We start from the raw sequence: 15,772 nt of genomic DNA, 5'->3' as shown, positions 1-15,772 counted from the left end.
TTTAAGGTTGTGAGGAGTAAATGTGTGTGTGTGCTCAGTCGCTTCAGTCATGTCTGATTCTTTGCGACTCCGTGGACCATAGCCCACCAGGCTACTCTGTCCATGGGATTTTCCAGGCAAGAATACTGGAATGGGTTGCCATGCCCTCCTCCAGAGGAACTTCCCGACCCAGCAACAGAAACCAGGTCTCCTGCATTGCAGGTGGATTCTTTACTACTGAACCACTAGGGAAGCCCCAAGGATTAAATGACAATGCATAAAACTGCTATATCTTAGGCACACAGAGCATTTAGATGGCAGTTCTCATTAATATGGGCTTCCCTGGTGGGTCAGATGGTAAAGAATCTGCTGGCAATGCAGAAGACCTGGGTTTGACCCCTGGAGAAGGAAATGGCTACCCACTCCAGTATTCTTGCCTGGAGAATTCCATGGACAGAAGAGTCTGGTGGGCTACAGTTCATGGGGTTGTAAAGAGTCGGACATGACTGAGCAACTAACACTTCTCATTAATACCACTGCTAGTTCCATTCTTGACTTCTTTAGGGCTTCCCTGGTGGCTCAGATGGTAAAAATTCTGCCTGCAACATGGGAGACCTGGGTTTGATCCCTGGGTTGGGAAGATCCCCTGGAGAAGGGAACAGCTTCCCACTCCAGTATTCTTGCCTGGAGAATTCCATGGACAGAGCAGCCTGGCAGGCTACAGTCCATGGGGCTGCAAAGAGTTGGACACAACTGAGCAACTTTAAAGAAAAAAAAAAAGAGAGAGAGAGAGATCCTACATGGTGTCCAACATGTGAAGCACAATCAAAAATATTGCTATATTCTGGCAGAGAGTTAAGAGATAAATACTGCTGAACAGTCATTCTTAGTAGCTGACATTTATTATCTATTTATAAAATGGAATAAGGAAAACTACAATGGATAAAATTCAGATTGTCATACTTGAATTCTAGTCATGATTTTTAATTACTATGTATTTTTATTTTTAAAAGTTGCTTAAATTACTGCTTTGTAAGAGCAAAGGAAGCAGCTCAACTATTGCCATCAATCTAAAGAACATGGCCCTGTGCCAGGCAGTACCAAAGGGAATTTAAAAGACAAGATCCTTGACTTTAAACTTATGAGAATCAACAATATAACAAAAAATGAAAAGTAAATGATCAACTGAATCAATAGAGTGATATCAACCATAGTGAGAGAGATTTATATTGATGATATTAAAAGAAAAAAAACTACCCTTCATTTTATAATCTAAAAAGTATAGGCTCTGATTTACACCATTATTAATATGTGGAGGAACTCAAGTTGTCTTTAGTGTATGAACCTGAATGATATGTACTAGCTGTGCATGTCATGAAACTTTGCTTTCCAGTAAACAATATGTGTTTCTAAAGCAAGGACAATGAATTTATGGGGCATATCTGAAAGGTTGTGCTTAGACAACAATAACTTGAGGAAGGAAAGCAATAAAAATAAATTTGTATTTTTCTAAGTTGATTTTTGCCAAGAGTCAAAAATATTATGGAAACAAAGACAAAGGCAGAAATAGACTTACTAGAGAAGGAATGGCCCAAGGGTAGGAAAACAGTAAATAAGAAAGTTCTTTCCTACTATGTTATCTTTTCTTAAATTACAGTGTGGTCCACGACTGAAGCGACTTAGCAGCAGCAGCAGCTAGTTGTAGAAATCTTCAATTTTGTTTTGATGGCATTTTTTCTCAGATAATTAATGAGTTTAACTCTATTTTCTCTGGTATAGCAAGTGCAAATGAACTTTAGCTTAAGGATAGATCCTCAGCACTATCAAGTAATTTTCTAACTCAAGTCTAGGAATAGTAGCTTCGTAATCGTTTTTTTAAATATATAATTCAAGTTTTTAAGCATTACAAAGAAAATCCTAGTAAAACACGTTCTTTGGCGTGAAGCACCAAGTACTCACTGTAGCAGTGAGTTACAGAGAAACGATGTGTACCAACTTTCCTCAAATTCTTTAATGCTTCCCTTGTTCAGGAGCTTGTTTGAACATGATTAGATTAATTCTTGGAGAAGGCGATGGCACCCCACTCCAGTACTCTTGCCTGGAAAATCCCATGGATGGAGGAGCCTGGTAGGCTGCAGTCCATGGGGTCACTAAGAGTCGGACATGACTGAGCGACTTCACTTTCACTTTTCACTTTCATGCATTGGAGAAGGAAATGGCAACCCACTCCAGTGTTCTTGCCTGGAGAATCCCAGGGAGAGGGGAGCCTGGTGGGCTGCCGTCTATGGGGTCGCACAGAGTAGGACACGACTGAAGTGACGCAGCAGCAGCAGCAGCAGCAAACTAATTCTGGACGCCAGCAGGCTCAGGTGGACTTAGCTTTGCTGCTTACCTGTGAGACCACAAGCAAGTGTCTGAATGTCCCTTAGCCACTTTCTCCTCCTCCTCCCCTCTACAGATGGGGATATTACTACTACCTTGCTGGCAGCTGTGGACAGCATGTATGTGGAATACCTGGAGCATAGTAGGTTCTCAATTAATGAGCACTTTCTCTCGAACTTAAAGGATCCCATGATGGCATCTCCCAGCTTACAATGCTGTCATTGCTCTACTTTAGCATCAAAATTCACAGAGTGTCATAGTAAGCAAATCTTTTGGTGTCATATGGTCATGGTGCTATCTAACCAGGTGCCACCTTCCACACTCAGAGTGAGGGGGACAAGCCTTGAGCATGACTTTGCTGATAAATCAACAAATTGACTTCTGTTTCTTCAACATTAACAGATTTCTGTCTATAATTTCTTTGAGACGTGCTGGAGTCTCTCGGTTCATCTTAACATTTCCTTTCTGTTCTTAAAAAAAAAAAAAAAAACCTTACAGTAATTGGAAGGAATAATACCATTTTCTATACAACCCTAATTCAATGACATCTGGCTTTAATTTAATATTACAAATAAGTTATTAACCCATGCCAGAAATGAAAGAGACAACTAAATTGTTTGTTGTCCTAGGGTAGATTAACAGTGCTCAGAACACACTTTGAGAGTGTCTTCACTAACATGTCAAGAGCCTCACTAATATCTCCCATGGCGGAAATGACACCAGAAATTCTAAGTCATGGGTGGGTGGTGGTGGTGCACGGATTCATAACGTTCAAAAAGCATTTTTAATCGCCCACAAAAATGAAAAAGCAAGCAACTTACAAACCTTTTCTTCTGCAGTCCAGTGTCTGTATGGGAAATACGTAGTTGTGACAGAGAGTAGAGTCCACCTCAGTCTTGATGACTGGGGGTTTTCCTGACAATTGGGGTCTTGGCTCCAATTGTTCACTTTCTTCTTCATTACATAACTGTTCAGATTTTATCTGCCTCAGTTTTTTATTTTTCAGTTCTTGTGGGCTTTCACACTTGGCATAGTTCCCCAAATTCCGATTCCTTGGAATCTGCAGCATTGAAATAAGCGTTTCCATCTCACAAGTACAATGCCAGGGGTTGTCATAAAGACGCAGATAGCTCAGGAGAGGTGTATAAATGAACACTTCCTCTGTCAAGACTTTGATCTGGTTGTGCTGCAGTAAGAGAGTGGTGAGTTTATTTAAACCGAAGAAAGCCTCACTCTCAATTTTGGAGATCTCATTCTGTTGTAGATCCAAGCTTTTCAGCTTTTTAAACTTGGAAAACATGCTGTTCTTCAGTATGCGGATTTTGTTTCTTGCTAACAGCATGTGCAGCAAATCCTGAGGCCAGTCGGGCAGCACATAAACTAGTTTTCTTTCTTGACAATCTAAGTATTTTTCGTGAAGGTATGTGTACACCTCACAGGGGAGGCCTGGTGCATAGCGTTTGACCGGGTTGGAGCTTTTCCTGCTCCCACCAGCCCGGCCATGGTTCACTCGGTTTCTTGCACCCCCAGGGCTTGCCTTGCGGAGCTCAGCGGCTTTACAAAAGAAAAGTAGGATTACGATGGTCACCACCCGCATCCTGACATCCAGCTGGTCCCAATTACTTGGTGTGACAGATGGAACAATGAAAGTATTCCTTTGAAATCCAAGTTTGGGTAATCTTAACTAAAGCAGTTCAGGAAGAATGAGACCCAGCTGAGGTATGGCAGTCCCTAGATTGCAAAAGGAAAAAAAATAGAGACCTTTGTGAACATTGCAACTGACTAATAAAATCAAATTTTCAAGTTTTTTTTTTCCTAAACTATGAAAGTATGATAACACATTTACAGGAGACTTGGAAAATACAGAGCAAAGTTACATATAGTTCTACTTTATATTACAATGTTTTTAAGTACGCAAATTAAGATTTTTTAGTTGGGGTTTCAATATCAAACTCTCAAAACTTAATAGAATAGACAGAAAGGTAGAAGGAAAGAGTAGACCTGAAAGACACTATGAACCAATTCAACATAATCAAGATTTATACAATTTTCACCCAACAGCAGGATACAAATTCTATTCAAGTTCCCATAAACTAAACCAGGAGACATGGAACTCAAGTTATTTTTTATTTTAAGGCAAAGGCATTCCAATTATTATAATAAAGGTACATGTAGAAAGTGGTGTACAAAGCGCGACACCCTCCTGCTTGCCTGGTTTCATGGCTAAATGTTTGGGCTCTGAATGTGAATCACAGCTCTTCTACTTGCTGGACTGTGTGATCTCAGGCTAACTACTTAACATCATCTTCAGCATCTGTGAAGAGGGACTGATGATACCTCTAGTATTTGGGGGGAAGATGAAACAGGCTCACCGCAATGAATACTTCACAGTTCCTGGTCCAGGGGAAGAACTCAGTTAAACTGTTAGGATTTAGCATTATGAAAACTGAAACTGGATTCAAGAAATTAAAGGGATTCTTCTCATAGCTTTGAGATGTGCAAACAAGAGTAGGACTCCAACGGATGTTCTGCTGAACTTATTTTTCTGTTTCCTTTGCTGTCTCACAATCACCAATCATGTTGAATGTGGGCTCTAGAAATGCTCAGGGTAAATTGCCAACTGTCCTTGCCATCTCCTGCACATCTTGGTTCAAATGTCACCTTCTCAGCAAAACCTTTTCTGGCTGCTCTATTTAAAGTAGCACTCCTTCCCACTCACTGGTGATTCTCTAATCCATTTCTTGTTTTATTTCTCTCCAGAGCACATATCACCATCTGTCAAAATAAGTATTTTGCCTCTTTTGTTTATTGTCCTTCTTCCCCAACTAGGATATAAACTTCCTAAGGACAGGAATTTTTCTCTATTTTGTTCACTGCTGTTATTTCCAGCACCTGCAGAGTTTCTAGTACATAGCAGGTTCTTGTTAAATATTTGTTGAATTGCATGAATTCAAGTAACTGCTATTTAAAATATAAATAATCTCATAAATTTAGTTATCTTTTTGGAATCTATTTTTCCCTTCAGTATTACTGATGACTTCCAAAATCTGCACATTTTAAAGAATATTTTTCATTTTTAAAATTCTGAAATTGGTTCTGGTTTGCACTTATTAGGACATACTTGTAAGGAGGAAGAAATGTTCAAAATGGATTTATAATTAATAACATTTCTGTTGTTATTATCGTGGGGCTCTGAGGTTACAAGCAACAGATGTGTTTTCTATTCATTGTTGCAGTGTGAATGCTGGGATCACCCCCTTGCCTGGAGTTTTCCTGATTGTAGGGGTCTCCTCCATTTAGAATGCCTTCTCCCCTCTTTGCCCCAAGCATTCCTCCCATTCACTGTTCTCTGTTCCTTCACTGTTTCTCTTCTGTCTCAGATTTGGAGTCTTACTCACGGCAGTCTAGACCCAGAGAGCTGATTGTGTAACACTTTGCTGTCTAGCTCTTTGCAAAAATGTCTTGATTTCCCTTCTAGATCACAAGCAGGTGTCTCTGGTCCCAGAACTCATCAGGCACTTGGACTTTCTGACTCTCCACATATCAATCTAGAATTCTTTGTAAACTTTATGGCTATCTAACCTAAAATATAAACATTCTGTCAATTACTGTGCATGCTGAATTATTCATGACATTCATGCTGAAGTATTTGTTGGGGGGAGTGTCCCGATGTCTGCAACTTACTTTAAAATGCATAAGAAATTAAGATGAATGGAGGGATAGAGAAAAAGATGTACAGGTGGGTATGTGATCAAGCAAATATAGTAAAATATGAATTGTAGAATATGGGTGATGGGTATATTCATTGTACAATCCGTCAATTCTCTCAACTTTCTTTGTATGTTTGAAAAATTTCATAATGTTAAAAGGAAACACAACCTCCTAAATTAACAAAAATGTCACACCACAAAAAAACCAAATTGGTTTTTTTCAAATGCTTCGAAGCTGAAAAGCTCTAAGTATATACAGTTTTTTTCCCCAAAGTAGTATTTTTCTCTTATCCCCTTTCCTTTTGTAATCCTCAAACAATAATTAGCATATTTTAATTTTAAAGCCCAAAGAAATCATTTTTCTAGGAAAGGAAACCATATACTTAGAACAAGTTACTTACCAGGGGTTTTGGTTTGCTTTCTAATGAATACACAGCATTGAATGCAGGGTGGAAAAACTTTAAGTTTAAATATTTGTCATATGTTTTTTAGTAATATGTAACTTATTTGATTTAGGTTTCTGTAAAAACCTGCAAGAGCTGAATGTCTCTGACTGTCCAACGCTCACAGTGAGTATAAGAAGCTTATTTTACTGTTGTTTATATGGATTCAGACTCGCTCCACTAGAGTACTAATAACACAGAGGTTCTGCCAAAATACATGCCTGTGTGCTCATTTATATTAAATATGGAGAAAGCAAACACTGCCAAGAAATGTTATCCAATTTATATAATGCTATTATTTATCCTATAGGCATGCCCAAGGTTGGAATCTCTGGAAAGTGAAAACTATTCAACAGTGACACAAAAATGAGCTATATTTATGTTTAAGGTCATGTGTGTGTATGAGACAGAAAAAAACGGGCTCCAGCAGAGACAACAGGGTCAATTTATCAGTCTTCCTGGCTGTCAACTGTGGTGCCCAAGAGGATGGAAACAAACACGTAACCCTAGTCAGCTCCTTCCTGGTCCCTGTCTCCAGGCTTCCTCTGCTTTCAATCTGTCTTCCACCGTGTGACCACAGATATTCCTTCTAAAAGGCAGATCTGACCATTTCACTACTATCTTCCACCATTTATACAAATGCCTGTCATCCACACTATTGGATAAAGTCAGTTCTTTAAAATTACTGTACTCTGGAGACCCTCGGTGATCTTGCCTCTGCCTCATTCTCCAGTCTCACCTTCTTCTAAGTCCTGCTGCACGTTAAGTTGCAGCAGCCACAACCTGCTATGTTTTCTTTGCTGCGTGCACCAAGCTCCTCTTGCTGTTCTGCCTTTGCACAGGCTGTGCTCTTCACTTGTAGATAGGAGGAACAGAATGAAGAGCCTGATTGCTTCGTGCTCCTCATAAGTCACCAGTTCTAGATTGAAGTCCATGCACCTTGGCACAGGTGAAAAGACTTCATGAATCGGCTCCTTCTTGCTATCTACCCAGCCTCATCATTACAGTTTCTTCTTTCAGATTTCTACTCTATTTCATTCTTTATGTGCATATTTTTAGTACCTACTGTGTTAAAGATATATGTTACAAAATAGAGGTGTTATAGGGAATTTAAGATGAATTAGGTTCCAATTCTTGCCCTCAGGGAGCTTTAGTTCTTGCTTGGAAAAAAAGATCATATTCTGTAAATTTGGCTTTCTAATAGGAAAGTCAAAACAATGCCATCTGTGTTGAATTTGTGAACATCAAAGTCTTTTTTCCAGTTTTAGTCTAATAATATACAGGACTGATAATTTTATCCAGCTACATTTTACTATTGTCTTTCCTTTTGAGACAAAGACTAAGAGACCGGCTTACATTTAAGGAGTTGAGTAACATTTATTCAAAAAGGTTTGATTTTTAAGAAGCTTGCCTTATGAATATATTACATCCAGAAAGATTCGAGTGCATTGTGGACAAATTCCACAGACCATCTTGCAGTGTTAAACACAGAAACAGTTTTTGCATTTATGTGCTCAAGTATTTGGGGATTGCAACTTGAGTTCTTTTGTTCTTTTAAATATTGAAAACAAAATTAGTTTGAATTTCCTTCAGACAGGAAAATGAAGAGAATGGTTTGCTTCCTCATCTCAAAGGAACATCGGGTTATTCCATGTTACAGAAAGCCTACTACATCTTCCTCTTGCTGGTTCCCACAGTTACATCTGTGTGGCTACTTCTTTAAGGGTGTAAACCAGCTTTCTCTCCTCCTCCATGTCCCATTTCATCTGCATTTTTGCCGGAATCGTCCAACAGGAGCATAGTCACTTCGATAGTTGACACCATGAATATTTTTGAAGATAGATTCTTTGTATTAAACTATAATGTCACACATTATGCTGTTCTCTCCATTCCTGTTGGGGAAAAGTGTACTGTTTACTTTTTAAAATCTATACATGGATATCCAAATCCTACATTTCTATGATGGAATGTCTAGAAACCTTGCTGGCATCTTGAATGCAGTGGCAAGAGTACAGTGCTTATTCAAAGCCCTGTACTTGTTCTCAGGTGTTACTGACACACAGAATCTTTTCTACAGCAGAACTACAGTTTTACACCTTAAAAAAACCCTTGTGTTCTCTTTAAGGTGTGGTTTGCACCTTAAATCAACCAATTCTTATCCCATGTGCAAGATGCTTTGACCTGTAGGATTTTGTTATTTTAATATTCATGATTCCAAGAAGTAGCTAAGAATAGAATATTAAGCACCAATGGTCCTGCTGAAACTAAACATTTGCCATCCTTTGTGCTGTTGGGGGCAGCCATACTATCCATGCAGAATCCCTCCCCAAACCACATCAGCTAGCCTAGTGACAGTTTGCCTGATTCTGTAATGGCCTATTTCTAGGACAATGTACCACAGATATTTAAAACTAGCAGACCTCTTCAGTATTCCTGGGGAGACTCCTCCACCATCATTAAATAAACACAAACCTGCTTCTACTCATTCTAGAACATTTTACAGTTAGTTACCCACACAAGAAGCAGTGTTGCAATCCAAGCTTGCAATTCATCTGTCTTGTAAACGTGAGTTTAGGGCTCATGATTGAAATCATTCTTTGTTTTTCTGCCTTTCTCATGTCGCAGTCACACTATTCTCCTGTTTTTCAGCTCTCTGGAGGAGGGCTGACTGAATCCTTAAGATTCTCCTGCACAGTTTCCTCGACACTAAATTTCATGTCCGACATGTATGCAGCCTCTAATTCAGGCCATCTCAAACTCATCATAAGTTTGGTGAAAATCTGTTCAGCTGTTTTAAATATTCAGTAATGGAACCACAGAAACTTCACCACACACAAACATCTCTCTCTCTCTCTCTCTCTCTCTCTATATATATATATATATATATCCGTGTATGAATATGGACTCACTTTTTAAAGAAGTCCAGTTGAAAGAGTTTACTACTCCCGTCTTTCAGAATGATTATAGTAAGTTTAAAAATGGATCCCTTTTCAATCATTTTCATATATCTAAAGAGTCAAGACTGTTTGACACTTTGACACGAGCTCAAATTTCCAGTCATGGTGTTGAAATGGCAAGGGTTCAAATTTTAATAAAGCATCATTGTGATGGAATGGGACTTTATTTCCAAAGAAAGGGAACAGTGAAGTGAAATTGCTCAGTCGTGTCCGACTCTTTATGACCCCATGGACTGTAGCCTACCAGGTTCCTCCATCCATGGGATTTTTCAGGCAAGAGTACTGGAGTGGGTTGCCAGTTCCTTCTCCAGGGGATCTTCCAGACCCAGGGATAGAACCCAGGTCTCCCGCATTACAGGCAGATGCTTTACCGTCTGAGCCACCAGGAAAGCCCAAAGAAAAGGAAGGGAAGGGAGTAATGAAGTTGCAAGCAAAGCAATCTTCTACTTAATTTGATTTATAACTAATAAAGAGTATGAAGAGATCAAGTCTTGCATATATTTTTTGGGGGGCAGGGAGAGAGATGATAGATAATGGGGAAATAGCAAAGCCTGTTAGACTTTAATAAGATTCTTCCCTCTACTGTTATGCAGGATGAATCAATGAGATACATCTCTGAGAGCTGCCCTGGAGTCCTGTATCTCAATCTGTCTAACACAATTATCACCAACAGGACAATGAGACTCCTGCCAAGGTAATGCTTGTGTTATCTGTATTACCCTGAAAATAGTTATGCTCCTCTAGGCCCTGATTTGCTGTAGTATCACCCAAAGGCAGTGCTTCTTTTACTAACACCCCCCAAACTGTGACACCCCTATCCTGATAACAGGAGACTGCTTTCAAGTCCCACTGCTTTCCAGTGCCGATGCTCTCCCTTCTTGGTGGGTATCCGTTGAATAATTAACTGATCCTTTGCCTTGGCTGGTGTTTTGGTGTCACTCTTGTAGCAATTTGCCCAGTAGCTTGAGTTAAGTTCTGCCTGTCTCTTTCTGGTGGTCCTCGTTCTTGGACTTGAAGCCTGGCCCCTCAATTCTAGTCCAGTGTTCAGACTTCTGTACAACAGAAAGCCAATATCCTGCTTCCTCAGACTGAACTCTGCAGCGCCAGGTTCCCTATTGCCATGCTCTGGTTACCTGCTAGGGCCCCCTCATCACCTCCAGGAAACCTAATATTTGCTGGTTTTTTTTGACCTATGGACTGTTGACAAGCTAGCACTTCTTTGGAGGAGAAGGCACGGAAGAATACATTACTAAGAGCTGACAGGATATTCAACTTTATCCAAAATTTACATCATTCAATTATCCCTCATTTTCACCAAGGAAAAACTAATTAGGAAAGCGTATATACTCATATTGGGAGAGATTCAAAACATTTTTCAAACCCCAAGAAGGAGTGAATCATTTTTGAGAATGTAACTATTTTTAGATCTTTTTAAAAATGCCAATGAGGCATTTAGAGATGCTTAAACAGAGAAAATTCTAGGTGGTACTCTTCCTTATCTTTGCTCTCTAACCATTTTCTGGAAATGTGCAAGCCTAGGAAAAGGGTGGTGACATATTTGTTTATCTCATTAATTGACTTGCCACATTCTATTCAGTCAAATCTACCAAATTTTTCCTTTGAAATTTCTTGTGAGTCTTTTAAAAATAGAGAGTTTTCCTCCTTCCAGGCATTTGATATCCATTTTTTTCTTCTATGATTTGTTTTTAAATTTATAATCAAGCTAGAATTTATTTTGGTAGATAAATGAAACAACGATCTAACACGTTTGACCCATGTGGCCCAAAGCCTGTTTGTGTGTAGTCCATGAGCTCAGAATATTTGTTTCTCACATGAAGAGTTGTCAAACTCCTAGGGATAGCAGGGCGGAGCAGGGGAAGGGGAGAGATAAATTAAGTGTCTGGGATTAGCATATACATCAGTTCAGTTCAGTTCAGTTCAGTTCATTTCAGTCGCTCAGTCGTGTCAGACTCTTTGCGACCCCATGAATTGCAGCACGCCAGGCCTCCCTGTCCATCACCAACTCCTGGAGTTCACTCAAACTCACGTCCATTGAGCCGGTGATGCCATCCAGCCATCTCATCCTCTGTCATCCCCTTCTCCTCCTGCCCTCAATCCCTCCCAGCATCAGAGTCTTTTCCAATGAGTCAACTCTTCGCATGAGGTGGCCAAAATATTGGACTTTCAGTTTTAGCATCATTCCTTCCAAAGAACACCCAGGATTGATCTCCTTTAGAATGGACTGGTTGGATCTCCTTGCAGTCCATGGGACTCTCAAGAGTCTTCTCCAACACCACAGTTCAAAAGCATCAATTCTTCGGCACTCAGCTTTCTTCACAGTTCAACTCTCACATCCATACATGACTACTGGAAAAACCATAGCCTTGACTAGATGGACCTTTGTTGGCAAAGTAATGTCTCTGCTTTTCAATATGCTATCTAGGTTGGTATAACTTTCCTTGCAAGGAGTAAGCATGTTTTAATTTCATGGCTGCAGTCACCATCTGCAGTGATTTTGGAGCCCCCAAAAATAAAGTCAGCCACTGTTTCCACTGTTTCCCCATCTATTTGCCATGAAGTGATGAGACCAGATGCCATGATCTTCGTTTTCTGAATGTTGAGCTTTAAGCCAACTTTTTCACTCTCCTCTTTCACTTTCATCAGGAGGCTTTTTAGTTCCTCTTCACTTTCTGCCATAAGGGTGGTGTCATCTGCATATCTGAGGTTACTGATAATGTATATAAAATAGATAAACAACAAAGACCTACTGTATAGCACAGGGAACTATATTCAATATCTTATAATAACCTATAATGGAAAAAATCTGAAAAAGAATATATTATATACATATGTGTATGTGTGTATCTAACACATTATAAATTAACTATACTTCAGTGATTAAAAAAAAGAGTTGTTAAATAACTAACCAATTATTACAGCATCATTTACTGAATAAAACTTTTCTCAAATGATGTGTGATATCTCCTTATATATCTAAAATTTTTATATAGGTAGTACTAAAAACTCATCACCTTCTAATGTTTTTGTACACATTACTATTATCTGTGTTCTTGAGGTGATTTATGTCTATTGTATCTGTATGGTGAAAATTCTATAAAATAATGTGCTCTGTGCATCTCTTCCCAACTCCATGTTCAGTGATCTCTCATTGATAGCTTGAAATCAGCCAAAATGGCATGGAAAATGGCAAATAATACAAAATTAGGGCCTGGCTTATTTTTCTGTTGATTGTTTAGACTGGAGAACACAATATAGTAGATTAAAAGTGTGTCATGTCTACAAACTATAGAATGGGAGAAAAGATTTGCAAATGATGCCGCTGACAGGGCCTAGTTTCCAAAATATACAGACAGCTCAACTCAACAACAAAAAATCAAAGAACCCAACTGAAAAATTGGCAGAAGACCTAAATAGACATTTCTCTAAGGAAGAGATACAAACAGCAAATAGGCACATGAAAAGCTGCTCAACATTGCTAATTATTAGAGAAATGCAAATCAAAACGACAATGAGGTACCACCTCACTCACATGTGTCAGAATGGCCATGATTAAAAAGTCTACAAATAACAAATGCTGGATAGGGTGTGGAGAAAAAGGTACTCTCTTACACTCTTGGTGAGAATACAAGTTGGTGCAGCCAGTGTGGGAAAAAATATGGAGGTTCCTCAGAAAACTAAAAATAGAATTACCATATGATCCATTCCTGGGCATATATTCAGACAAAACTATAATTCAAAATGATGTATGTACCTCTATATTCATAGCAGCACTATTCACAATAGCCAAGACAATGGAAACAACCTGAATGTCGACAGAAGAAGGGATGAAGATGTGGTATATACATACATGATAGAAAATCATAAAAAAGAATGAAATAATGCCATTTGCAGCAACATGGATGAGCCAGAAATTGTCATACTAAATGAAGTAAGTCAGAAAGAGAAAGACAAATACCATATGATATCATTTATGTGTGGAATCTAAAATATGACACCAATGAACTTACTTATGAAACAGAAACAGAATCATGGACGTAGAACAGACTGGTGGTTGCCAAGAAGAAGGGAGTTAGGGGAAGGGATGGAGTGAGAGGCTGGGGTTAGCAGAAGTGTTTAGATGTACAATGGATAAACAGCAAGGTCCTACTGTGTAGCACAGAGAACTGTATTCAATATCCAATGACAAATCATAATGGAAAAGAATATTTAAAAGAATATATGGAAATATATGTATAACTGAATCACTTTACTGTACAGCAGAAATTAACACAGCATTCTAAGTCAATTATGCTGCTGCTAAATCACTTCAGTCGTGTCCGACTCTGTGTGACCCCATAGACGGCAGCCCACCAGGCTCCGCCGTCCCTGGGATTCTCCAGGCAACTATACTTCCACAAAAAATACTGAAAAAAGGCATGTCATGTTTGTAGCTGCAACATTGTGAATAGCACAAAAAAGTTTAGCAAGTATCTTTTCAGTATTTGAAAACTGTTATCTGATTGAGCAAAGAAGGCACATCATTGATGAGTGAGTGAAATCTGGACACACACATTTTTCTTCACTTCTGTCTTACCCATTAAAATAAATAAATATACTCATATTGGAATTATACTCATTCCTCAATTTTAAAAATTTTACTTCTATTTTTTGGTAAAAATAAATATAGCAGACTGACCAATTTTATTTTTCCTTTGAGTATACAAGGGAGAAGACAAAAGTACCACCTATATTTATGAGTTTGGCAAAAGTCAATGAATGAAAGCATTGTGTAAGAATCAACTGGTTATACGAAATCAGTAATAAACAGTATTGTGTATGTTACTATTTGTAATTTGTGGGCTATTCATCTTTTATATCTGTAAAATAGTTGATGTAAAATAGTAAGATGTATAATTTTATAGCAAACATATATACATATGCATATATGTTTTTGAAGAGCCAGTTGTTAGATATTTACCAGTATGCCAATAATGAAAGATAAAATAAACTAGAAACTAAGCTATATTTTTACAATATTTAGTCTCCCTATCAAGAACAATTTGTCGTTCAGTCGCTTAGTAGTGTCCAACTCTTTGCAACCCCATGGGCTGTAGTCCACTAGGTCCCACTGTCCCTTGGATTTCCCAGGCAAGAACACTGAAGTGGGTTGCCACTTCCTCCTCCAGGGGAATCTTCCCAACCTCGGGCTTGAACCTGCATCTCCTGCAGTGGCAGGCAGATTCTTTACCAAGGAGCCACCAGGGAAGCCCATCAGGAACATAGTATACTTCAAAAAAATATCTTTTTTGCAAACACTCTTAGATGTCTCAAAATTTTGTTTTATTCATACAGATAGTCTTTGTGGTGTCTTTTTAATTGCCATTGTGCATGGTATCCTTTCTGATTATGATTCCTCATTATATTTTCTAAATGAATACTTTTGGATTTGGATATGATGTACATGTATTGTTTTAAACTTTTCATTTGTATGATTTAATTGACTTCTTTTCTTCTAAAATAAGAAAACAGAGGTATGAAATTACTTTTAAAGAACTTAGGCAAAGTTTGTATGATTTGATAAGTATTGTTCTCCTTTTCTGAACAAACTGTTGTATATTTGCTTACCTCTTTGACCCAATAATTATTTAGAAGAGAATTTTGTTTTTAATTCTAGTTTCGTACACTGTGGTCAAAAAATGTGGACAGAATTATTTCTACTTTTTGAAATTTATGGAGATTTCTTGGTGGACTACTTAATATAATCAATTTCAATAAATCATCCATGAAGGTTTAAAACAAGACAGTTTCTTTCAGAGAACAAAATTTCTATGTATATATGCACATGCATGTGTAAATTCTTAATGTCATAGTGATATAGTAGTTGCCTATTATAATGAAGTTTTTATTAATTTATTTTTATGTTATTTAACACATAAGGATTAATAAGTAGCATGTTTGCACATACAATCTATCTATAAATTGTAGCACTTGTTTACATAAAATTATATTTTTCTATCCTGGTTGATGTTTCTTTGTCTTAAATTCTTTTAAAATGCTATTTACACAGTCACCTTTGTTTTCTTTTGCTTGTGGCTTTGTGAAATAACTTTATGTATACCCATCATTTTTAACCTTTGTGTTGCTGTATTTTAGGTTTATCTTTCACAAGTGGCACATAGCTAACTTCTATTTTAAAAAATTTCAATCTCTTTGCCTTTTTAAGAAAGTGGTTTAAAAGACTAATATTTCTTGTCAAAACTGAGTATATGGTCTTATTTTTATCATCTTGCTTTATGTTTTT

General features: G+C 38.1%; 2 protein-coding genes across 2 annotated transcripts in view; one reads left to right on the top strand and one right to left on the bottom strand.

Moving 5' to 3' along the window:
* The window catches only part of FBXL13 (F-box and leucine rich repeat protein 13), a 216,741-nt gene that overhangs the window by 98,954 nt on the left and 102,015 nt on the right, over nucleotides 1–15,772 (top strand). Inside the window, exons 10-11 of the mRNA XM_055590169.1 lie at nucleotides 6,588–6,640; nucleotides 10,065–10,165. Of these exons, the coding sequence (XP_055446144.1) occupies nucleotides 6,588–6,640; nucleotides 10,065–10,165 (154 nt within the window). The remainder of the gene's footprint in view (nucleotides 1–6,587; nucleotides 6,641–10,064; nucleotides 10,166–15,772) is intronic.
* The window catches only part of LRRC17 (leucine rich repeat containing 17), a 36,834-nt gene that overhangs the window by 12,748 nt on the left and 8,314 nt on the right, over nucleotides 1–15,772 (bottom strand). Inside the window, exon 2 of the mRNA XM_055590163.1 lies at nucleotides 3,187–4,092. Within this exon, the coding sequence (XP_055446138.1) occupies nucleotides 3,187–3,958 (772 nt within the window). The 5' untranslated portion in view covers nucleotides 3,959–4,092. The remainder of the gene's footprint in view (nucleotides 1–3,186; nucleotides 4,093–15,772) is intronic.

This window comes from Bubalus kerabau, chromosome 8 (genome assembly GCF_029407905.1).
Source record: "Bubalus kerabau isolate K-KA32 ecotype Philippines breed swamp buffalo chromosome 8, PCC_UOA_SB_1v2, whole genome shotgun sequence".
Taxonomy (NCBI): domain Eukaryota; kingdom Metazoa; phylum Chordata; class Mammalia; order Artiodactyla; family Bovidae; genus Bubalus; species Bubalus kerabau.
Note: the sequence above shows the minus strand (reverse complement) of the source record. Positions and strands in the feature narration are given on the sequence as shown.